The 14,705-nt window shown below is 35.8% G+C and overlaps 2 protein-coding genes across 2 annotated transcripts in view; one reads left to right on the forward strand and one right to left on the reverse strand.

Annotated features, from left to right (window-relative positions):
- Window positions 1-6,876, reverse strand: part of CENPN (centromere protein N) — a 668,201-nt gene extending 661,325 nt beyond the window's left edge. The window contains exon 1 of the mRNA XM_044081800.1: window positions 6,679-6,876. The gene's annotated coding sequence lies outside the window, so the exon portion shown is untranslated. The remainder of the gene's footprint in view (window positions 1-6,678) is intronic.
- An 89-nt stretch (window positions 6,877-6,965) lies between these two features.
- Window positions 6,966-14,705, forward strand: part of CMC2 (C-X9-C motif containing 2) — a 263,654-nt gene continuing 255,914 nt past the window's right edge. The window contains exons 1-2 of the mRNA XM_044081801.1: window positions 6,966-7,088; window positions 13,986-14,022. Coding sequence (XP_043937736.1) covers window positions 13,986-14,022 — 37 coding nt within the window. The 5' untranslated portion in view covers window positions 6,966-7,088. The remainder of the gene's footprint in view (window positions 7,089-13,985; window positions 14,023-14,705) is intronic.

The following is a 14,705-nucleotide window of genomic DNA, read 5'->3' on the forward strand; positions in this document are numbered from 1 at the left end:
TTCATCCAAAGATTTCATCAGAATGAACTACAAAAATAACATCCACCTGTATACAGTTCTTAAAGTGAGTGACTATATATTAACTAACAGTGTGTCCTACTTATCTTAAAATACATCACATCAACTATTATTCAAGAAAGTATTTAATGCAAACATTTTCATTTATACCTAGTTGTTTGTCTGCCTGCATTCTAAACTGCCAAAAGTCTCCCTTTTAAGTACATAATTCTTGTAATCCCCCCTCCCGAACTTTGGGGACTAGTTCAAGAACAGAAAAATAAATTTTTTAAAGGAAGTGCAAACAGTGGAATGCTTATGCAAAGCGTCATTTATGTCTTTTTTCGTTAAAGCATATAAATCTCGCTTTTTATTGGAAGGTGTGAATGCAATTCTAATGTCATGTTTCTAGAAATTGTTTAATAGTTTTAGCTTTTTTTTTTTTTTTTTTTTTTTTTTTTTTAACTATAAAGTTGGGCTGTTCAACAACCTTCCCAACTTCAAAATTACCCTTAAGGATCCTCCAATTTTCCTGTACAATTTCTCTAATGCTGGCATCATCTACTGTCATACATAAACAAAAACTAAACGTCGAATTTAGAATCTAAATTTTTAGAAGTCTTGATGGATACTCCACCTGACAAACTAGGAGGAAAATTAGATAACCTTTTAGGTATAATCTATTCAACTGTCTTACATAATTGTTCCAGCCTATAACCCCTGTCACAAAATAGCTTGATAACATCTTCAATACCCTTTAAGGACACATCATGACCTGTCAAGTCCACAGACTGATCATTTGTCCCCTGGGAATGTTTTTCTTCATGTAATAAGGCTGTACACTCTGAAAATGCAAATAATTGTTGGAAAAACAATCTTTTCCCTAGACCTGACTGCTAAACTGCTTCAATATCATGTCCCACCCTAGGGTGATGCCCAAAACAAATGTGCACTCAAACCGACATTACCCAAGGTAAAGGACAAAAATCTGTCACTTGGACATATACAATAAAACTACAGATCTCTTCCTCATTGGCGTCTACAATGAAGAACAAATAGTCTACAAATTTCTCACACATTTTTACATGAGCGTTTTTACATGAGCTGTAAAGAAAGCAATCTGTTTCAAACACCGAGTCTCCCACCAGCCCATGATAATTTTGGCAAATGATGGAGCTACAGTGGCTCCCATCGCCCCTCCTTATTTCTAGCAAAAATATTCCCCATTAAAAATAGAGTAATAATTTTCCAACATTAGTTCCATTAGATGACAAATAGTACTAAGAGTGTCAGCACTGTAACAAACGTATTTGAGAAACCATCTCAAAAAATCCATCCTTTCATTAATAGGTATGCTTGTATAAAAGGATTTTATAGCTAAAGTGAACATAGCAATATATTCCCCATCAAAGGATGTTTTATTCAAATATTCTAGAAAATGCCATGAATCCAATATAAAACTCTCCAAGCTTTGAACTAAAGGATTTAAAATATAATCCAAGAACATGGAGATAGTTTCAGCTAAAGGTAGTGTAACAGAACATATGGGTCTGAATGGCAAAAGAACCCCACTATGTAATTTGGGAATTCGAAACAAAACAGACAATTTAGGTTGTTAAACATACAAAAACTGAAACACTTCCTGTGATATAGAACCATTTGCAACTCAAAATAGTCTGAAGAGATTCCACATATTGATATATGATAATCAACCTACTGCCCTTGTCCACTCGCATGAGCCACAAGTCCCTCCTATTACTCAAACTTATCAAAGCAGACCTTTCATTTTTGTTTAAGTTACAATATCTAGTGGTGGGTTTATTGTTAGCCATTGACAGAATAGCTTTCTCACACATGTCATGAAACAGAAAAAAGTAGTGGGTAAAACTGTTATATAATTACAAATATGAAAAAACTTAGAAACTAAAGATCCATGGAACATAAAAAAAAATACTTGGAGGCAAAGTAAACAAAACAAAGAAAAGCCTAATCAGTCATGTTAAAGTAAATGCTAAGTGGCCAGATAGCCGATATATAGCATCGGGCTGTGGTAGTGAATGGGGCTTATCACAACAAAGTTTAGACTCAACAGTTTGATCAGCAATTGATGTACAATCGGATTCACAATGGAATTAATCCAAAATGACACAGGGGAGACAGTTTGATCAGCAACTGATGTACAATCGGATTCACAATGGAATTAATCCAAAATGACACAGGGGAGCTACTTCGGTTAGATATGAAACAGAACGGGTTAATGGGAGATCTTGCTGTTTGAATCCTCAAGCATTCTCTGATGTGGTGACAATTAATGAAGGATAGATTGCATACTGTTTCAATGACCTTGCTAAAGCATTGAGTGCTATTCAATATAAGGGAATAAGAGACAAAAAGCATTAACATCACGTCATTAAACAGTTCAAAACGGTTATGGGTTCTTGCCAAGTTCATGATCATAAGAGATCAAAAAGCTAAATCATGTCACTCAGCATAGGTAGGAGACTAAAGTGCCACCCCATTAAATAGACTCTCATATTCCTGGTGAAAAATTCCTATCATCCATCCAATCATGCAGACTGATTTCAAAATGTTGCTACAGAAGAATTTGGTTTGATAAAAAAAAGGGTGAAATACTGGTTACAAGATAGGAAACAACAAATCAGGCTGAAAAAGGATACAGATCTATCCTCACATTAACACTGATGTTCTACTGGGATCAGTTTTAATTTCATTTCTTTTCAAGCTATACTTCTCAGAAACAAGACTAGGAACTAGTCTTTGGACAGCCAAATGCACCAGTGATGAATGTGTATAATGATGTAGTCAGTTCAGTAAACAATGCTGACGTTCTCCAAGACAATCTACTAAAATTACCTTGTACAGTAGAACTGATCACATATTTAACGTCAGTAAATGTATCATAAGACTTGGCAGAAAGACAGCAAATTATAGTTTCAAAATTAATGGTCAAATCATACAAAATACCACTATTAAAGGGCAAGGAACAGCAGTTGACAACAAGCTTAACAAAATGTCAAAAAATGTTTTATATAAACCATCTAAGAGTAAAGGGCATACCTAGTCAATCCAAGAGATCATTGTATCATTTAATTCCTCGAACTAAGCCACCAAATACAATGCTGCATCTTTTAGTCTTCAAATATGCAACATGAATATTTCAATCCAAGAGATCATTGTATCATTTAATTCCTCGAACTAAGCCACCAAATACAATGCTGCATCTTTTAGTCTTCAAATATGCAACATGAATATTTCAAAAAAGCATAATTCTTCACTAGAAAAATATTAGTGTCTGAAAGAATATTAAATACTAAATGTCTTAAAACTATATTTTTTTCTTACAGCTTACTAAGGTGATATCAGCCTTCTCTATAAAATGTCCGATTCAGATGTATTTGAAAGTCCGTGTATATATATATATATATATATATATATATATATATATATATATATATATATATATATATAAAGCATCAAAATGGGGTTCTACCTACCAAACCTTCTGAAGGCCAGTAGATGTTAACAGTTGAAACAATAAAGCGAAAATTAAACAAGCCAAAAATAAGAACTATAGTAGAACCCACCTTATCTGGCCTCTCTTTTACCAGCCATCAAATTTCTGCTGTAGTCCTAGCAAAATTCAACAGAAAAGAACACTTCTGCCTCCTCTGAGCTAAATAAATGACAGATATTTAAGTTTTAGCCTTAGTATGTATTTTTCTAATGGAATATGAACACAAATCTTGTTATTCCAGCTGATTTATAACCTATAAACATTATTTTGTATGCTTTTACTGATTAACCAGCCTAAGGTCTGGTCCCAGCAAGACCAGAAAAGAGGGAATCTACTGTACTCTGAAGTGCTTATGGGTCATCATGCAAAGGATATCCTCTGCTCTTCAACATCTTACCCAAGAAGCCTTTACTTCTACTGAAACATGGATGTCCCAAAACCACCTAGCCCTTAACCCCAATAAAACCAAACTCCTAGTTTTCTACCCCCACACAATCCAGCCATACTGACAAACAACCTCTCTCAATCCATTCCCAAAACAATACTACCATGGAAGTTGTCCCAAGCACCAAACTATTGGGTGTCCTCATTGATGACAGATTAACATTTGACCTTGATATCTATAATAATATTAAAAAAAAAAAACCATCAAAAGCCCGGTGCCCTGTATAGACAAAATTACTTCCTTAACAACTCAACTAGGATAGCCCTAGCCTCATCCTTCTTGCTCCCAACTCTCCTATATGGTGCCCCTATCCTTACAAACTTACAGTCACACCTACAAACAAAACTTAACTCCTGCTATAACAAGATTGCCAAATCTGCCACCAATACAAAAAAAAAAAAAAAAAGTCACTGAAACTACACCTCTCTTCTCTCTGGCTATGCTCCTGCACCCTACCTATCAAAACAACTAATTCCATCTCTGGAACTGTCACTTGAACTCCCTCTCTCCTGTAGCCTACATAAGCATCTAGTCTAAATAAATACATATATCACCTGTACCATTTGTTTGACTATTCCTGAATGTAAACCTGATGGCTTAATGTATCTCTATAATCTGTCAAAATGTACAAATCATGTCAATATTCATTGCTCTATGTTCCTATGTTAATGCTTACTACTGATGTAAATTGTTGCATATCAATACTTACTAGTGATGTAAATTGTTGTACACTGTTATGTAACCTTGTGGAGCTTTTCTCCCCGGGCCTCCACTGAAAATGGGCTCTTTCAAGGCCCAGTGGACTTTCCCGGTTAACAAATGCAATAAATAAATAAATAAATATGACAAATCCTCATAAGAGTGCTCAAGCATGAATAAGTCTGCCAGCATAGAAGCAACCAAACATTAAAAACAATAGTTCCTCAGAATGTGCATAGATTCATGATCCACTGGAAACATTAACGGGCACCAACAAATCTTCTAAACACAAATTAGGAATGTTTAAATAGATAATTCCTGTTAGAAACTAAACCCTACACTAGAGAATCCACCAATAGCTTGAATCAATCTAAGGCTGTAGCCACAAGGACGTCAGTCAGTCAATGCACCCAGACAGTATAAGATGCAACCTGACAAGCTATGGCAAAATCAAAGATCAAAGCACCTGAAATTACATCTAATACAAGACACAGCATTAAGTGTTTTAGAAAGGAATGAATCAGAAACAGTACAATTAGTTATCAACAGGTGGTATGAATATATGCAAGTGGAAAATTTAATAAAATACCAGATCTGGATCCCGTTAAAAATTATCTAAAAAAACTAGTAAACTAATGCATTTAGCAAGTAAACTGCAGAACACAACAAGACACTGAAAGCTGTACAGCTTAAACTATGTTTCCATATAATTTGAGCTTGTGGACAGCATTAGGATTCTGATCACCATACTGAAGGCAATGTACAAACATACACAATTTCCACTGTTTACACTGAACCAATATACACACAGTCCAAAAGGCATTCAGATTATGCAGAATTGTCATGATTTAAATAATAGAACCCTGAGAAGGTAGGCTTTACTGGAGATAAGCCAGCACTTTCCCCCCATGTGATTCAGTGCTCCTCATCATGATAGCAAATTCAAAGCATCAAATCAATCACAACAACCTGTTCAAAGGAGGTGCTTCTGACAAATGGATTTCAGCCCAAACCTGTTCAGGTATGTTTGGGTCAGGGACCATATCAGAAGACTGTGCTCCATTATGATGTTTGTAAAGCCAAAGCTTTACTTATTTTTTTTAAGTAGTAGGGTAACTTTATCAGACAACACTTAATGGTTGTGGGGAAATAATCTGTCATATTCTCTTCCTAGTAATATATCAACACACACAAACTGTCAAAGCAAAAATATACACCAAAGCTCCCACTATCTTGTATCCAGAAAAGGGGACACTTCTTACTCAAACTTGCAAGCTAAAACAACTTGAACATTTATTACATGAAGCAAAAAAAATCTGCACCTGTAACGACTGGCATCACTTAGTGACTAAAATCCACTACCTTTTCACACAAAAACCACCAACTGAAAGATGAGAAGGGCATCATGTTGGGCCAAAAATCAAGAATGCCCCTAAGAATCAAGGATATTGGAGGAAAGATATTGATGTTTTAAGTTTACTCTCATTACTATCTTAACACTACTGTCTACTCCTCATGAGGAAATAAATAAAAAAAAAGTTGCATTCCCAGAGCCGCCCATAAATACGCTCAGACCCATAACTTTTATATTTGGTGCTGAACAATTACTAGGCAGTGACACTTAAATAATACTGCCAAATCCGACTTGAGTGGTGAACGAATGATTATACACCACCAAAAGAAATAATCTCAGTCAACTGAACCCAGGTTACGTACCCCAGATTCTCTAATAATTACTTGGTCCCAGAAAGTGCAGCAAAGGCAGCCTTACCTACTTTGCAAACAGGTAGATTAAATACCCAATTATTTACAAAAAGTCATAGTTATCTATCGCCCGAAAAGACACGGATCAAATTCTGCATTTTAGCTACTAATAGATGGTTAATTGTTGAACAAATGAAAGGATAAAATGCACTATTAACATCAGCAAATTAAAACAAACCACGCAAAACTCAACGTCATATATTATATACAATTAACATAAGTATACATTACTACTTACCGAAAAAACACAGTAAACGCACAGCGATCCAAAGTTTTTGTTTACAAAAGACTACGCTTGACAGAGCGGTAAAGTGAGCTCACTTTAAACTAACCACTCAAAACCGTAATTGCTAGGTACAGCCACTCATACAGTGGTACGTACGACCATGGGAAAACCCGAAGGCAGAATCTATCTACCCAACGTTATAACACGAAAAGTCAAGTGACGTTGTTTTGCCATCCAGGGTTACGCTTATGCGTCTTGTAGGGGGTTACACTTCCGTCCCATCGCTGTATTTGCATTGGTTCTCAAAGCTTAAAGGAAAACATACAGTGGCCATTGATTTTTTATCAATAATATGACGAAACCGGCTGTCTTGGCTGTGGGCGGTCTGAGCTGAAGAGAATAACATAAACTGGAAAGTAAAGGTGAGTTTAAGGTGGCTCTAATTGCTATTCATTTCTGTGTGTTTCGTGATCGTGAGAATATATAATAATAGTAAAAATAAGAAGACCTCTAATGTGATCCTGCTTAATGCTACGGGTTTAACACATTTTCATAGTCCTCAAGATTAAAAAAAAATGTCAAAATGTTGCTGTTCCACATGGTTGCTATTTTATATATTCCTTTGTCTCTATATTACAGCATAATTATTATATTGCTATGCAGCCTGTATTAAATTCTTCGTATTGCCATTATCTTATGATATATGTTACTAGAAGACAGAATGATTACAGTGAAGGTGAACATTCTGTAAGACTATTAAGCAGAATAGCCATATGGATGGACTCTTCATATTTATGTAACAACCCTTTATTTCAGTTTTGTATGTATGGAATGTTAACAGCATTATAAATTATAAAACAACGGTTTTAGATGTATGTTACGTAATTACAATAGATTTAAACTTCTTGAACTAGACTGTGCGTTTACCAAAACCGTGTAAATGAGTGTTGAATAACTCATTTGCAGTTAAAATAATTATTTTATTAAGTTTCATCGTATAATGCCCTGAATAAATGTAAAAATATCCTATTTTCATGGAAGATGTGGGATCATACACCATTATACAATGCTCAACAATTCTTTTTATTATTGCTATATTTATGGGCAAAATTACAATGCTCCTAGACAGGGCACATTTTGGAAGAGTAAAGCTGTAGGAAAAGGTATCTGACAGTTGTAACTAGTAAAGGTAAAATAAAAAAAATGTGTAAAACAATTTAAGATGGTGTCTGCCCATGGCTAAATAGCTTTCCAGATATTCTATTATGTAGGATTAACAATGATTTTTAGAGGTGGTATTCCGTAAGAATTTCTTGTGGAAAACTTCAAAACGTAATTTTAAATCAAAGTACCTGGACCACCTGTGCATTATACTTCATCTTGGGGATTTCCATACTAACTATATTTGTTTTGCCAACATAAATTGTAATTAGTAACATTGTAGATATATGCATTTCAGCTGTATATGTAAAAACATGGTGTTTTGTAAGATTATTGCTCAAGTATCATTTAACTTTTTTGTGGAATATCAGTAATAAAATAGTTTTCAGGGAATTGTATTGTTTCTGGCAGGGCATGCCTGAGATTATGGCAGGATCATCTCTTAAACTAAAACTTGACTTCATGTGGAAATCTTCATATTATTATTTGATTATAAAGTACACAATTTACTAATACATGCTTTTTTATTGGATGTTGTCTGATGTTTAAGTACTTATTGATCTAAATTTGTCTTAAAATCCTGTTGCAGAACTAGCATAGCAACTACACACTTCATTATTTTGCACATATACATTACCTCTACTGTTACTACTGTGTTCGATCCATTCTCTTAAGTCACCAAACCTTCTGTACTTTACTCACTGTATCTGCCATCCACACTTACATTATTACTTTTTAGGTTTATGATTCATTTGTACCGTTCTCACTTTTTTGTTTTCCTTGTTCTTTGTAATAAGAATACTTAACATTTGAGTATTATTTCTGAAGATTATTATCCTGGTATCAGGAGATACTTCTATATAAATGTGAGTTCTGAATTATAGCGCTCTACGTGGTGATTAATGTTTGTTTTTACTTGATATTTTGGTTTAGAATGTATGTGTGATTTAGAATCTATTTTACAGTGTGCTTAGGATCAAAATCTAAGTGTATTACTGGATTCATCCCGTTCAAATTTTGAAATGTTTTCTTAGCTATTTTCCCATGTTTTTCTTGAACAAGAAGTTGAGCTATTCCAGCTGCATGAATTACTGCAGGTTCTTTGAACAACTAGATGCTTGGTACGTAATACTAATGAAAAACTCATCTAAACCAACTCAATATAACCTTTAGTACAATTTCCATTGTTTCTAATGCATAATTATACCACTGACTGATCATGGCTGAAAAAGATACACATTGGATTGTCATACTTAGCCTGGTTAACAAACCATAAATAAATGTTTCACTGTCCAGCAGCCTTCCAACAATGTGTTGTTAGGATCATAAAAAGTGGAGGTTATGTTGTCATGGAAACCAAATGTAGTTTCTGGTACCTCAGCACAGTGCTTGTTTATGGTGTGTATATCTGCAGGAGAAAGTGTGTATCTGTGTGTGCACTATTTATTGTGTTGTGTTAAAACTGCTTTCAAAATGAGGGAGACAAAATGTTTAGAATAGAAAACTGGCAAATTGTTTATAGACTTAACTTCTGTGGAAGCCACTGGGATATCTAAAGTTTCTTTATACCCAGAGCCTTCTTAGGTGGCTGCTTTATTAAAGGCCTGAGCTGAGGTCCGCAGAGAGCCTGATTAGGTTGTATCCAAGTTAACAACTTTATTAGCTGTCACTTGTTAGCCCAAACTGCACACAACAATTGTAAGAGTGCAAAAATAAAGGCAGTGTTTTATTGGCAGTATGAGAAAAGTAAATGAAAACATGTTAAGTAATGTTTTGCTGATAGTATAACTTGTTGGCCTGTTAGAAAATCAGGATAGTGACTGGGCTGAAAGAGAAGAGTCAAGCCCTTGCATCTTGGGGGACTATGTTTGTGCTTTCCATCCTGTTCATTTGCATGAATGCAGAGGATTCTGCTTGTGCAGCCACAATGAATAAAAGTGACTGAGTCCAAATAACTCTCTCCATTTGGGGTCCATCAAAGTCCCCTGGTCCAGAATCAGTGGTCATCAGTGCTTTCAGGTGTGGCATAGTCAAAACCAGGGTGGACAGCAACAATCTTGACCTATGCAACCAGGATAGACCACTGGTCCATATTGAGCCTGTCTTTCCCCAGGGATGTCTGTTCATTTGGAAAATTTGGCATTAGTTTCTTACATCCTCTAGCAGGGCAGAACTCATTCCTGCCTTATTTTGTAGAAGTGGCCCGTCTAGAATGACCATTATTTCTCAGCATTTTACTTTCCAGAAGAAGTCAGCTGTCTAGAAGACAGGATAACTCACTGCCTCCTGATGCCATAGATGTGGTCACTGAGTCTGTTTTGTAAGAAGAAGAATTTTCTAAAAGAGAAGCAGGCCATTCTGTGACCTTCTTGCATGCCCATCCAGTAAAAAATGCTATGATTAATTTTTCACAGTATACTGTTCCCTAGACTCACGATGCCTTAGTGAAGCCCGTAACACAGGATCTTCTCTATGTTTTATCTTTATTTCTTCTGGCAGTAAATTTCACTCAGAAAGTGAATCCCTACAAGGCTGTAGTCATCCTGATTGCTTCTTTTTAGTTAAGGCAAACTTGATTCTGTTGCCTGAAACCCTACCTGCTTTTTCATCATCTCAAGTTTTTCTCAGTACAGGATGCTTCTGTGACAAACCTGTCAGGGAAGTACCATCTGTACCTCAGTGTAGTCAAGCAGACAGGTTGGTTGCTCCATTTATATTAATTGCTAGGTTGGATAATCCTTTCAAATAATGAGGTGTCTGTTATGTCATGTTCTAAAATGGATTCACTAAAAAGATGTACAAAATAAAGATACAAGGGGATTTAGTACTGGGTTGTGAAACAGGGTTTGTATCCTTTTTCAGCCTTGGTCCCACAAGTTCTGACAATATATCTCTGAGAGTTTTGATTTAGGTCTCAATTATTCATCTTTCAGACGTTCCTTCTTAGTTTTCAACTGTCATATTGGAGATGATTCAATGACTTTGGCTTTTCTCAAAGTGTGTAATGATTTTTTTAAATGCTTGTTTCCTTTAAGGCCCCCATTCAAGGAGCCAGTGCCTCATTGTGACATTTTTGCTGGAGAAGTGTACTGTTTTTCCTTCAGACATGCGGGTTTAAAATCTGTATCCTGGAAAACGTAATTTGTCTTTCACACTTGCCAAAATGATTTGTGAATTCCAAGCCCTGTTTGTTAAACCTTCATATTTTTCATTCTATAAAGAGAGTCTCCTTAAGTGCAGATTTGTCCTTTATGACTAGGTGGTTACCAAATTGATCCTGAACCATTCTGTACTTCTCCTGTACCTTACCCAACATGTTCTAAGCATTTCCTTCACCTTATGGCTATTCACAGACAACTTTGACACTATCTAGACAGAAATCAAGTCAGGATGCAAACCACCTACAAAGATGACCATATTTTTGTTTCCTCTTCCAAATATCAGAAGAGTAAAAAAGTTACGTAATGCCTTTCTTGACTGCCTTCCAACTTTTTTTGTTGTTGTCATAGCAAGGATGTTAATTTCTTGCACTGCCTATGGAAGTTTATACCAGACATGTCTATCTCTGCAATTTCCTTTGGGAATACTACAGTTACTAGGTCATCATTAAATGCCTTTGTAAAGTACTGTAAGCTTGATGTCATTTCCTGGTCTAGGTCTTCCTTCTACGCCACAATAATTGAGTTTATACTCCGCAAGGACCACTGCCCCAGGAAAGTAATCTGGGGGTTCTGCTCTGCCTGTCCATCCCTGCAGATGGATCTTTTTGACACGGATATGAAAGTTACGGGTACTTACCATAATGCTAGATCAGGGAGAAGTGGTCCATCTGAAAGAAATAGCTGTCCATTCACCCCCCCTTGTCCAGTGTTGTCTTTTCCATACAGATGTTTTTCACCTAGTTCAGATTTTAAGTGCGGCAGGAGGGAGCAATGCTCTCTGGGATGTGAGACAGAGCTGACAGCCTAGGAAGATTTCATATGGCAAGCAGTACTAGCACGCACCCTGGGCTACAGTTGTATCAGTTCCTGCAGATGGACCTTTTCTTACAGATGTAGCTTTATGGTAAGTATCCTAGGATTTATTAAGTGAATGTTCTAGCTATTTGTCTCTGACTCCATATATTTAATTTAAGTAATTTGTGGTCTGTCACACTAACCAGTCTCTGTCTTTGAAGGGTAGAGGCCAACAATTTAAATTCAGCAGCTTGGTATAGTTACCCTTGAATACATTAATAAATAACCAGCCACAAACATTTGAAAAAGAATAGTGCATTTCTAAAGAAATTTGGTAATACACTTTGAAAATTGATGCTGCTGACAGTTATGTTAGTGCACAGTCAAATATAAAGAAGAAGTTTTAAAAAGGCAAACTGCAGAAAAATAGTGCCAATTGGTGCTGGATTCAATTATCATCTCTAACTGAAGAGCTACATATTTTCTGATTTCTGTGACAGTTTAACAACTGTAAAAGATGAACAGGCAGAGCTTATAGACATGAGATCCCTTACCCTGGAAAGCAGGCTGCCTCACGTTTGACCTGCAGTCCATGTGAAACTGTGTACTTCCAAGCTTGATAAACTGTCAGACCCCCCCACCCCAGGAGAGCAACATCTAATGGTTTGAACAGCTGCGCTCTTAACTTTATAAAGAAGAGTCACAGTACTGGAAGGCTTTCCAGAGAGGTGCCATCTGTTTAGTCAACACTGTGAAATTGTTATTACAGTCCATTTAGACAAATCACCCTGCCTTCCTTAGGTAAAGAAGACCTTTCTTCTTTAACTCCTGCTGGAGTGCATTTTTAAATAAAAAAAAACTTCCTCTAAAGCATACTTCTAACTTCAAATAACTTAACATAGTATTTTGCAGGAAGTTGTGTGTGTGTGGGGGGACACATCCATTTAGTTTCATTTTCAAAGCTGCTCCTTGTTTCAACAGAATAATTAAATTTAGATTTTCTACACTTATTTACACACTCGTAACAGTTTAGCTAAGTTTCAGTATTAGAACTGGAAGTGGGATCTTTAGAAACTTGTAGAAGCAAACTACATGGAAAAAAAAAACAAAAATGTGGGAATAATTCCTGCAAAATAGTATTTTGCAGGAGTGAGGTTTAAGGGAAGCCAGGGATGAATCAGTGTAATGTTAGACTGATAATTGCATAACAAGAATTTGTGTGATGTATAATATCTGTAATTGTGAACATGGTAACATGGTTTGTTTTCTGTTATATAAATGTAAGTTTGCAAATTTCTTAAGTGTAGTTCAGTAAAGATGTAAAAAACAGTTTAGCTAAGTTTCTGTGAATTATGATGCTTTACATAAAGACAGTTGTTTAGACGTATATATGTTAACATATATGTGTGTGTGTGTGTGTGTGTGTGTGTGTGTGTGTGTATATATATATATATATATATATATATATATATATATATATATATATATATATATATATATATATGTATACACACGCACACACATTGCATAGTTACAAACTTGTATACTTTTTTGTGTGTATATATATATATATATATATATATATATATATATATATATATAATGTGTATGGGTGTGTGTGGTGTGTGTGTATATATATATATATATATATATATATACATACACACACACACACATACACATTAATGGGTCCATGTAATTTCAGTGAAACTGATTTGGTCAAGCGCATTTCACTAAAAACTTACTTCACAATGAAAATACCATAAAAATGTGTATGTGGTGTGGGGGGGCAAGTGCCCCTGCTCCCAACATATGGGAGGCTTTGCCCCTCCAACACCCCTTCATATTTAAATATAATAACCCCAAGTTTGCACAACTTCTGGGAAAAGAAAAAAAAAAACACCACACACCGTGAATCATTGCCGGAACAAAAATACAGTCATCTCCAAATCTAGGAGTACAATATGATGCTGTCCATTGCTGTCCACTCATACTGTGATAGACTCATTTCCGTAATAATAAATGAGACCATCAGATACTTTGCACAGACCTCTTCACTTTTTTCAGTGAAATTAATTTTCAGTGACATTGGGTCAAGCAAATGAGTTTCAGTGAAATGACTTGGATCCATATAAGTTTGTGTGTGTGGACTGTTTATTTACATGCATAAGAATTTGAATGACTTTTTACATTTCTTTGCAGATGAATTCAGATGATGCTATGAACTGGGCTGGAGTTAGTATCCTTTTTTTCTGTAAGCAGTTTGTGTGTGTGACTTCAAAGGTAAGTTCCCCATATGCATACACCATATACTTCTTGAAAGTATACTTTTTCACATGCTTTTTGAAGCCTGAGTCTGAAAACATGGAGCTCACATGTACTTATTAATCCTGTATTTCAGCTCCAGAGGCATCTTTCCTACTGGTTAGTTATTCCAGTCAGGTCTGACTTTATCCAGTTCCTCTAGGCCTTCATGAGGTGTTGTCCATACAGTTTCCCTCTAAACACAATCAGTAGTCTTCTTTCAGCTGTCATGATCACTAACCTTACATCTGTGAATCCCATGTCTCTGGAAAATAAAATGTTTTGACAAGCCTGTGTTTCTGACATAAAGCATGAAAATGAGGCCTTTCTTAGGAGGAATGGTCTTGGGCCAGTGGTTACCTTCATTAAGTTTCAGTAGGTTACATAAATATACATATTTTCAGGCAGTTATGATGGAGTTGCTACCGGCAGAACCTCCACATTCTGCCAGAGAGAGCGGATAGCAGTAGACCATAACTCTGCAGCACTGTCATTTAAGAACAAGTTTAATACAGTTAGTGTTTATCACAGACTTTTGAAGTCTGCCCAGAGGAATAACTGCAGAGCAGTACTTCAGCCTTGTTTGCATATATAGTCGCAGTTCTGAAAATGTATGCA

Source organism: Protopterus annectens, chromosome 8.part1, assembly GCF_019279795.1.
Source record: "Protopterus annectens isolate FY-2018-M chromosome 8.part1, PAN1.0, whole genome shotgun sequence".
In the NCBI taxonomy this organism is placed as follows: domain Eukaryota; kingdom Metazoa; phylum Chordata; order Ceratodontiformes; family Protopteridae; genus Protopterus; species Protopterus annectens.